The sequence below is a fragment of the Gymnogyps californianus genome, chromosome 19, assembly GCF_018139145.2.
Source record: "Gymnogyps californianus isolate 813 chromosome 19, ASM1813914v2, whole genome shotgun sequence".
Lineage (NCBI taxonomy): Eukaryota > Metazoa > Chordata > Aves > Accipitriformes > Cathartidae > Gymnogyps > Gymnogyps californianus.
Window position 1 is genome coordinate 3078135 of NC_059489.1, and position 10629 is coordinate 3088763.

The 10629-nt window shown below is 51.0% G+C and overlaps 1 protein-coding gene across 3 annotated transcripts in view; it reads left to right on the forward strand.

Annotated features, from left to right (window-relative positions):
• The window catches only part of RGS9 (regulator of G protein signaling 9), a 35828-nt gene extending 25522 nt beyond the window's left edge, over positions 1 to 10306 (forward strand). For 2 of the 3 annotated variants that reach the window (XM_050908339.1, XM_050908340.1), the window contains exons 15-19: positions 495 to 633; positions 1680 to 1765; positions 3181 to 3298; positions 6662 to 7068; positions 8575 to 10306. In XM_050908339.1, coding sequence (XP_050764296.1) covers positions 495 to 633; positions 1680 to 1765; positions 3181 to 3298; positions 6662 to 7068; positions 8575 to 8731 — 907 coding nt within the window. In that variant the 3' untranslated portion in view covers positions 8732 to 10306. Of the gene's footprint in view, positions 1 to 494; positions 634 to 1679; positions 1766 to 3180; positions 3647 to 6661; positions 7069 to 8574 lie in introns of those variants that run through there. The other variant, XM_050908341.1, reaches the window with a different exon arrangement.
• The last annotated feature ends 323 nt before the right edge of the window (positions 10307 to 10629 follow it).

Consider the following 10629-nt stretch of genomic DNA (forward strand, 5'->3'; position numbering starts at 1 on the left):
TGTACATGAGTCCCATCACCTTCTTCCACACGTTGCCATTCTCCAAATGATTTATTCCTGAGACTTTTCTTTGTAAGTTGTCATCAAATGTGGCTGTCCTATGTCCCCACGTAGGAAAGCAGCTTTTGAAGATGAAAGCATCAGTATTGTTTTGTTATATAGTTGCTTTTCCTCTCTGTTCTCCACTATTACATGTAGGTCTTAGCATGTAATTTAAATAGAGGTGTGGAATAGCAAAGATCTTGGGGCTGCCACGAGGAAAGTGGAGAGACCCTTTTTGCTTCCAGTGGGCTAAAATTTGGTTTATATTGTGTGTTAACAGTGCAAGAGGAAGTGACTGCATGTCGTACTGTTGAAGAGGAGGTTGACTGCCCAAGATCAGGACAGCAAATTGTAGTGGGGAGCTGAAGGAACTTTTCCTTTCATGCATAGACAGAGGAATCTCCAGGAATTCTCCCGCTGTTAATGGCACTGTTGATTCCTCCTCCTTGCAGGCTCTTCCTGGCTCCAGGAGCAAGACGCTGGATTAACATTGATGGCACAACAATGGGCATCACGGTCAAAGGCCTCAAGCACCCTCATCGTTATGTTTTAGATGCTGCTCAGACCCACATTTACATGCTGATGAAAAAGGTTTGTTATTTGTTTCCAAAGCCTTCGGGGGATTCCAGTTCTCTGGGCCTTTCCATGCCTTTGTGTGCTATCAGCTGTCACTTTCAAGTGGCCTTTGTTTGAAAATCCCTCAGATTTGCTGACTTAAGCAAGCACTGGTTCAGGCCTTTGTATTTTGCTGCTGCTTCTTCCCTCTAAGGCAGTATGTCCCCAAGGCGGTGGAGGTCAGGTGTCTGCTGGCAGTCCTGCTTTCTAATACCAGCGTGGGCACCAGCTCATTCAGAGCTTGAACAAATCTTTTAACTTCACTCAGTTAGTACCACTCTGTGTGCCACATCGGGTATCCCTATGGTGGGATGCTTGTATCCAACTGGATTTCAGCAGTGGATGGGAAAGGTAGTAGCAATTGTGATATAACTGCATGAGTTTTGTACCAAGAGCATAACCGGACATGGCCCATCTCAAGTTTTACTGAGTTTTTTTCACACGTTTTTCTGTGGTTCTGTTGATGGACACCCTTTTTTAGGTCTGACTGATGCAGCAGACTGCGGGCTGATGTCAGCATACAATATGTCATGGCTTTCATTAGATCAAGGTGACTACAAATAACCTGGAACTCCTCCTTATGAGCGATACAAAATACACTTAGCAGGAAGGAGCACTGTGGGCCATAGCAGCAGCTAATGCCCATTGACACTGAAAGCAGCAGAACTATACTGATTTTCACCAGTTGTTGAAAAGTTTGGCTCCTGAAATATGAGCACTTCACCCTGCAATGACTGTGAGGCACCACTGGCCTGGGCTAAGCTCAGTTCAGACCTTTTGGTCTGGATCTTACCTGGGAAGCTTTATTGTGAGATGGAAAATCCTGGGAATTTTACACCAAGATGAAAGGCTATTGGTTTAAATAGCTGCATTTGCCTGAAAGATGCAAAGTCCCTTGGGCTGCTGGGGGAGATTATCTAGTTCCCAGCCTCCCTGGCTCCTGAGCAGCTGTATTTGGTGGTGATTTTAATAAGGGTGTTTGCAGCCCATAACTACCAGTTTCTCTTTTTTCCTCTTAGTAGGACTCCTATGGCCGCTATTTAAAGTCTCCAGTATACAAGGAAATGCTGGCCAAGGCTGTTGTGCCACAAGAGACTGTCAAAAAAAGGCAAGTGAAACTGGATGTAATTGTGGGTTTTGTTTTTCTTGTTGTAGCAAGGGTAGAAAAAGCCTGAGTTGCAGCAAAATTACTATGATTTAGATGTTCCCTTAATTAAATAAAATTTTTCACTAAGATGCCTTGCTTTGAGACTGATTATGCTGTTTATTTGCGAGCCCTTTGGAAGTGGCTTGTGTGCAGTCAGAATCGATTTGATGATTGCTCGCCTGCCTTGTCTGTTGGGTCTGTTTAGAAGGGCTGTGATTGTTGAATTGATCATGACTCCTTGTCCTGAAAGGAGAGAGCATTGTGTACAGGGCATGGGAAAACTCCCGCCCACGAAACATTGGCTGCCAGAGATGACACAGAGCCACTGCAGGGTCCTCCGTGGGTTCTGCTCAGCTCTGCCTGGACAGAGCTGCTTACTCCCTGCGAAGAGAAGGTGACAGGCAGCCACATGGGAACAAACAGCATCTTACTTTCGAGTGACTGCTGGCACAAGGTAGATGGCCTTAGAAGAGGCAGGCTTGAAATGGCTTTTTCCCAACCAAGATGAAGGTTGCATAGCAAACTTAGGCCATTTGAACTGCAGTTGTTTCTTAAAGCTGAGCATGCAATGTCAGAGCCAGACTGAGTGGTGTGCTTCTTTCTCTGTTCCTCTTCCACTCGTCAACATAGCAAGCCAGAAAGAGGAATCATGGACTTTCACACTATTGTTTCATCTAAAGCCCATTTCAAGTCAGTGGAAAAAACCCTCCTGCTGACTTGCCTGGGGTTTGGTTAGTTTTTCCCTGAGCCACACATCACAAGGTCGCTGGCAGATGCTGGTTCACCCCTGGTGACTACCTTCATGTTTGTCAGTGCCTGTTCTGGAGACACAATACTCAGCATCCTGGGTAAGCTAAAGAGCTAGTACCTCATCCAGAGGTGGCTTAACACTTGTTTCCACTGCTGCTGGTAATGGCTTTGCTGAAGCAGATAGCGGGTGTTTTTTGGGGGTATCACAGACACTAGAAACACCCATACTGGTCCCTATCTTGATAGTACTGAGGACGCTAGAAAAAATTCCACTGATGGCAGTTGTTTGGGTTCACACTGAGTGTTAGTTACGTGTAAATGCTTGCAAGAAAAGGAGTAATGTACTGGTCATCTCCTGGTCCTGGAGTCCCTCACAAGGACCAGGACCAGGACTGACTTTACACTTTTAGCAGTTCTGTAGCTGATGCATGACACTGAGTCACCAAGTCCTGCTTTAAACCACCCTGACCACATTTGTGCTTCCTTGTTGTTGTGTGGGTGACAGTGGCATGTCCATCTCTGTGTCTGAGCTTGCCCTCCTGGTAAGTTGGCTCACCAGGAGTGAGTTTTTGGTGCCCTTCTACTTTTCAGTAATGCGCTGCTTCTTTCTCTCGCTCTCTGCCCAGCTCCACTTTCCCATTCGGGCGCCGTCACCTCCGCTCCAGCCCCAGCCCCATCATCCTGAGGCAGCAGGAGGAAGAGGCCAAAGCCAAAGAAGCTGCCACGACCGTGGACATCACGCAGGTCATGAGCAAGCTGGATCGCAGGAGCCAGCTCAAGAAGGAACCTCCCAAGTAGGCTCTGAGCCCCGCAGGGCACAGCGCAGGGAAAAGACAAGCCGAGGCTGGTGTTGAGCTTCGTCTCCCCTTCCTGAAGGTGTCAGTGCTGCTTTAGGTTTCCCAGGCCGGCTCTGCCAACAGCCTGCTTCCTGCATGTTGCCATGGCTTCTGGAGCAGCAGATGTCACTTCCCAGGCATGTCAGGCATGGGAGTGCTGGCGGAGCCAGGCCGCTGGCGGTGCCGGACTCGGGGTGCAGGGCCCCAGCTCCCTCCCCACACACCTCGGAGTGGGGATGCCTTCTGGCTGCCCCGAGCCCCTCTCGGAGGCTGGGCAGCCCGGCCGCCTCTCCCTGCCTCCTGCTCCTCCAGGAGGTGGGATGGCACAAGGCAGAGTAAAGCTCTGCCGTCCCAGTCCTTTGGGTTCAAATCAGCCTTCCTCGGAGCAGAGGTGGATGACCCCGCAGGGAGCAGGGCGAGGTGGCCCACCTCAGCGCACATCTGCACTGACGTCCGTCCTCTCGGGGGATGTGCGCCCTCCCAAGGGGTGCATCCTGGGCACCCCCTAAGAGGAGTACACCCCTCACTTCAAGTATCCTGCACCTCCTAGCCAGTGCAACGGAGCCACAGGCAGAAGAGCGGGGTAGACTTCTTGTGAGAATGGTAGGATGAGCGTTTCTGAAGGTTTAGTTGACCCTTTGAATTTTAATGACACTCCCAAGTCCCCTCTGGCACGTTGGAGATGATCAGTGGAAAGCTCTGCTCTCCCCCGTGACTCCCCCGCACGATGAGCTAGGTGTGCAGGTGTAGAGAGCTGTCTCTCGCAAGAGCCTGCAGAAGGGCTTGAGAGATGCAGCCACGGCTTTGTGTTTCTTTTATCAAATCCTTCCTACCTCTTGTCTTGTCTTTTTCCTGCTTTTCTATTTTCTGTTGTTAAAAAAAAAAAAACTGACAGGAGGTAGTTCCAGTTGTCACTGGCTTGTAGCCCAGAGGCAAGGAATAACCAGGGTGGAGGTGTTAAGAGCTGATTTCAACTTTAAGTAGTGGTTCTTTTCATTTGCTCTGTCTCTTTAGCCCTTTAGAATGAGGCAACCTAAAATAACACGTTAGTGCTAAAGAGCTCAGGGAGATTCCAGGCTTTGCTGGGAAACCCCGGCGTGTCTGGACCAGGCCAATGATTACCAGAAGTGAGAAGATTCCTGCAAAGTCCAGTAAAGGGAATTGGGGGGGGCAGAAAAACTTCCTTGTTTGTTAAAATTTAGGGGAAGCAGAGGGACTGGGTGGGAAGCGCTGAGCTCCGGGAAGCTGCTTCACTCCAGTTCGTATTGTTCATCCGTTTTTACTACTGGTACGATTTTACAGGAAATGGGAGATGGAGGAAGCTGGGTGTGAGTGGGAGCCCTCAGGGACCAGGGTGCACGCAGACCAAGCCCTTACGAACAGGGAGATAGTCAGGCAATAGCTGCGTCCTGAACAGCTTCGAACAGCAATTCTTGCCCTCCCTGCGTGTGTTATCAGAGGCAGGATCAGGGCTACGTGGTCTGATCTGGTAGCACTGCAGAACTAGTCTCCTTTGCTTTGCAGCTGAGCTAGGGAGATTTTCATGACCTCCGTTAACCTAACGGTGATAAACCTTCTTAGAGGAATTGAAACCAAGTTGTGTGAGTCTCTTGCTCTGATGTCAAGGCTCTTATTCTGTCTTCAGTCTGTCTCTGCTCTTATTCCCAGTGGAAGCAATGGCAAATTTTGCAATGCTGTAAGGGTGAGCAGGCTCAGACTGTAATTTTTTTTAATTCTGCTTAAAACCACAAGGCTTTTTTACGTCAGGTACTGAGCACCGTCAACCTACCTTGACATAAGAGCACTGAAAGATACTCAAGAACTTGGCAGGGTTGGTCCAAAGCTACTCGGATGTGATGAGCTGTACAGTCTCTTCAGAGTTTGTATAACGTGGAGCACTGAGCATGTTGGGATTGCCAGTATGTAGTAACATGTGGAAGATCAAGTCAGGGTATAAATAATAAATAACAAATCTGTGTGTTCCAGTCAGTCCCTCTGATTCTACTTCTATTTTGTCTGCAGCTTTGCTTTTTATGTTCCCTCTATCCATTCCTTTCTCTGATTTTTCATCATCTCAGCTTTGCATCGCTGTCCCCTGACATGGGTTAATGCTGCATGCTCTGGAGTCACTCTGCTTGTGAAACACCAGTCCTGCACTTGCAGGCAGAAGCTGGCTCTGTTCTGCTTATAGGCTGAATAAGCTGGCATGCCCCCGTGTACCGCTCCTCGGTCCCTTGCTGTTCAGTCCCTGAAGAGGAAGGTCGCCTGGTACGAAGTGTGACCATGGTACAAACTGAACTTCACTTTGTGCCAGCCAAGAAATTGTTTGTTTCCATTGAAAATCAGAGCAATATGTTGTTTCATTTCTTGGCCATCGCTTCCATGCATTCATCTGTCTAATAAAAATAAATGTAGAAAATGAAAAAAGAACTGAGTTCATCCCTCTCTGTCTTGTCTCAGTGTGTTCATCCTTTACTGTGTCATCTCTCTGCCATGTGTGCATGCATTTTCTGTATGTGCCTCTGCTCTCAGCACTTCTCTTTGGACACTTGAGCTGCATTTCATTTCTGCTGGGAGTGAGTCCTTGGGAAACGGGGGGGACGACCCCGGCATGCAGCATGGCCTCTGCTGATGAATCTGTACTTGGGCTTGTCCTGCGGGCTGAATTAGCTGAGCTGGAGACTTCACAGCACCAGCCAGGGACACTGGGGGCTTCAGCACAAGATGTGGCTGCTTCTATTATCAGTCATCAGGGTTTGGAGCTCAGTGTCCTATTTCTTGGCCACCACAGCAGCCAGCACATTGGTGCTTTGGGTGTGACATGGTTATGCCGTTCATAACCAAGATCACATTCTCAGGATAACAGACTCCTCCATGCCTGGAGCTAATTGTTGTAAGGAATGGAACAAGCTGGTGTCTCCTACAGCATCCCAGCGGGTGTGGGGCCGGATCTGTCAGCACCCACTGAGGCTGGTAGCAATGACCCTGTTGCTTTCCGTGGGCAAATTGCGACACCTCTGCTCCCCCGCTGTGGGAGGGCAGGGAGGGGGACAGAGCTGCAGGAGAGGGGGATGCCGTCCCAGGCTTGGCTGGGGTGGCTGTCGGCTGCCTCCCAGCTGCACCCTGTCTCTCCTGGCAGCACCGGCGGCACCCAGCCCTTCTCCTCCAAAGGAGGAGACGGCTTCTCCTCCTGACGAAGCCTGGGGAGGCTGGCCACCGGCATGCCGCTGCCCTGGGCCTGACCCAGCCTCTCTCCTTTTCCTCCCCACAGCCATGCCACCACGCCTCCCGGGCCCCTCACCCGGCTGTCTACGCTGGCACCGGCACCCCGCCATCGCTGCCCGCTGGCCCCGGCAGCCTGCCTCCCGCCTCCCCAAGTCCCCCGGCTCTGCCCCACAGCACCGCCTGCCCCTCGCCCATCAGCACGGCCCTAGACAGCACCACGGGCGCCGAGAGGGAGCGGGAGCCCGCGGGGGCCGACCCCGGCCCCTTCCCCTCCAGCGGCGGGAGGTCCCGGGTGGCCGCCCTGTCCTTCGGCCGGTTCCTGAAGAGGGGCTGCTGGAACTCGCCCGTCTTCGCCACGCTCTCGCCCAAGTGCCCGGCCGTGCCCCACGGGAAGGTGCAGCCGCTGGGTGAGCGGGAGTGGCGGCTCCGGCCAGATGCCAAGACGGTGAGCAGGTAAGCACCGCGTGGGCACCTGGATGCCCTCATGAACCTCCAGGACCATGGTCGCCTCCGGGACCATTTCAGTTTGTAATTAGCCAGAGGTTGCAATAGTATCAGCTGAGCCTGTTAAACTGGGCCTTGTGCTTCATATTCCAGTCAGCCGTCGCCGTCCCCCCCTCCATGTGGTCCTGCGTGCGATGGCGGCTGCCAGGAGCAGGCACCAGCTCTGCTCCTCCCTGGCGTCAGGCAAGAAAATGGAGGCGCTGCACCTTCCCACTGGCCCTGGGGAGCAGCAGGCCACGAGGCTGCTTGGGCTACGGTCTGGCATAGCCAGGGATGGGGTCTCTCCTCCCCCTGGGGACAGCAGGCACCTGCGCTGCCCGTCCCCTCCTGACCCATGTCCTGAGCCTCCACATGCTGGAGCAGCCCGGGGGAGATGGCCGCCCTCTTGCGCGAGACAGCCCTGGCCCAGCGTGAAGATATGTTTGCGTTTGCCCGCACATCAAGCAGCTTCACGGGCCGTGGGGCCTTGCTGCCCCGTGTACGTTAGCAGGAGAAGTTTGTCCTGTTCGGTTATTTCGTTGGCTTTGGAGACAAGCTCGAGGTCTTTGCACCAGCAAAGACAGTGAGGCGTTTGGGTACGCTGGGGTAGGGACCCCATATATCCCCGAGTGACCTCCCCGCGAGGCTGTGCGGCGCTGCGAGACCAGCTGATGGTTGCCTTTCCTACAATTGCATCCAAAACCCACCACTGGCATTTGTGCTGCCTGCCCGAAATGACGGCCAGGCCTCTAAAAGCGTCTCTTCCCCTTGGCTCCTTGCGCTTGCTTTCTGTATTGGATGTATTTTCTGGTGAGAAACGAGCAAGGGGCCGTGCCAGCGGTTCCTCTCTGCTGCGCTTACACCTCCTGTTCGTAGTGTAAAGCCCCGAGGTTTTACTTTTGATCCCCGAATTTGGAAAACCACTCGTATATTTGTGTTTGTTCTCGAGCATTGGTTCAAGTTTGGTTTAATGATTTGAAAGTCAGAGGAGACCCAGAAGTAAGAAGGGAGGAGAAATGAGGGAGAGTCACAAAACATTTGTCATTCCGGAGCAGGATATGTAAGATTGGGGATTTTTTGCCTGGAGAGGCTGTCACTGTTGAAACCAAATCCTGGCCATGCCCCTCACTAAGAGTAACGTGTCCTCAACCTCTTTTAATCCACCTCTGCTGCTGACCAAGTGGATGAGTCCACATGATAAATTCAAAAGCACAAATCTGAGGGCTCCCTCTCCACCTGGCTCTGCGCTGTGGCTGTGCCGGGGCTGTGTCACACAGCAGTTTTGCTTCAAAGGGGTGGGAGTGCACGTTTCCTTCCTTTTCTACCTCTGCGGGCTGGTGCCCGGGAGTTTTGCTTTGGGATTTGGGGTTTGAACAGCGGAAAACTCAAAGCCAGACTCCGTGCTGCGTGTTCGCTGTCTCACAGAGCACATCAAAAAGTGCCGTATGCGTGATGAGTTTTTATTTCACAACACAGCTTCTTCCAAATAAAAATGGATGCTCCTTTGGAGAGCCGAATCTACCCCATAGACTCTGAGGAGGGAGAGGACAACTGCCACCGAGGTCGTAAGGACTCTGTGAAGGAGGTGATCTGCCCTTGGGAGAACCCCACGGAAGAGGGGAGAGCTGCGTAACAAGCAGCCCAGTCATGGACGCTCTCTTTCCAGGCCTGAGACCACAAGGTTTGCCACGTATGGCTCAGTATATGGGCCGTGCTGTTGAAGAAGTGCATTAGAGCCATCCTTCAGCATCAAGGAAGCTCAGACTACCGCAGCCATGAATAACGGACCCTGGTGTACCCATCTGCTTGTAATTCAAGAATTTGAAGCATTTCTGGACTGGTTTTCTTTCCTATCTTTGGTATATTTAGATCTATTCATTACTAACTTCTTGATAAATGAACCTCGTTTCTTGCCTTATAGCAGATGGAGAATTTATGTGTGTATGTATATATCCTGGGAAATGGTGTCTTATCTGAATTACTTGCTTGGCCATGAGGTGTCAGCACACTGTACACAACACAGCTGGAGCAGAGCTTGCAGGCATTTTTCAGAGCAGGATTCAGACTTCAATGCCAAGATTGGAGCATGTTTGTGTCCCCAGCTTTGGTCCACCTCTTATTATTAATAACAATTTTTAAATTTTAAAGCAAGTTCATTAAGAGACAGCTGGTTGCTGGGGAAAATAAAGTAAACCCCTCCTGAGAAGCTGTGTACTGTATGGCATAGCATCATTCCTTAATCCAAACCAAAAATGATCCCAAAGAGCAAGCAGTTCAGGAGAAGAGCAAAGGCTCCAGAGCACTTCTGCATTAGCTCCAGTTTCCCTTTTGTGGCCTCTCAGTGCTGGGATGGGTTTTGAAACCATGACTTGAACTGCGCCCCAGCAACACCTGGGAAGATCCAAAACAAACCTGTGTTTTGGGCCTCTCCAAACTTAGACTGATGCGTTGCCGCAGTCTTTAATTGTGTTGTTGTCAAGAGTGTTAGAACGTTGCTTTCCTTATGTCGTCTCAGTGTTTGAAGATGGTTTTTTTGTTCAGGTGTGGAGGGGTTTCCTAGATGTGTCTGATGTGGGTCATTATGCTGTAATTTGACCATGTGGCCTGTGACTTTTGATGTTGCTATTTTGTACTTTCTAATTGTAAATGGAGCTTTGCTGGTGTGGCTGACGTGGTTCATCATGCCGACTTCTACTGTGGGATTTAAAGTCTCTCCTCACACATGCTCAGTGGTCCCCATTTCCCCCAGCTCCAGGACGACACTTCTAATCACAGGGCAGTTTGGGAAAATCAAGAGGCTGTTTCTGTTTCCAAAGACTTTTTCCCAGGGGAGCAGAAAGATGCACTGCCCCAAAGCAAAGGCTGAGCAGGAGGGTGCTGCCCCACGCTGCCCGTGATGCTTCTCTTGTACGAATGTGCGTTTGCTCTTGCTGGCTTTGCTTTGTCGGGAGGATCTGGTTCTGCTCTGGCAGTCACTAGCGGTGGCCACCTATTACTCAGGAGAGACAAATGCGGTGTCTTTTGTGATTGTTTTTGTTAATATTGTTACTCAGCCGCTCCTGACGGGACACTGATAATGTATAACCCAGGAAACGCGACAGGAAGACATTGTGATGTGTAAGAGTTAATAATATGATATTTAATATTATGTACATATTATAAGAGCTATTCTACAATTAATATTTCTCTCATTGGTTTGGGGTTCCCTCCTTGGGAAGGCAAAGGTTTGTGCACCTCCTTGCCTTCTACTCCAGAAGCCAACAGCGGCCGCGGATAAGCAGTGTGTGTCTGGGGCTGGGACGTGGGTCATGCTCCATGGAGACAGTAAACACCGTCACGTGGAACCCGGTCGTCTGTGGTTTCCTCCTCTTCAGCACTGCTGGCATGCATGGAGCCGGGCTGGGCACTCAGCACCGGCTCCCCAGGCTGGCTTCCTCACCGCCTTGGCTCCACGTGTCCTCAGCTTGCTGAGGAAGACGCACGTCTTGTCCCAGTTTCACAAGCTGATGAGCGCATGTGTTCTCCATGATA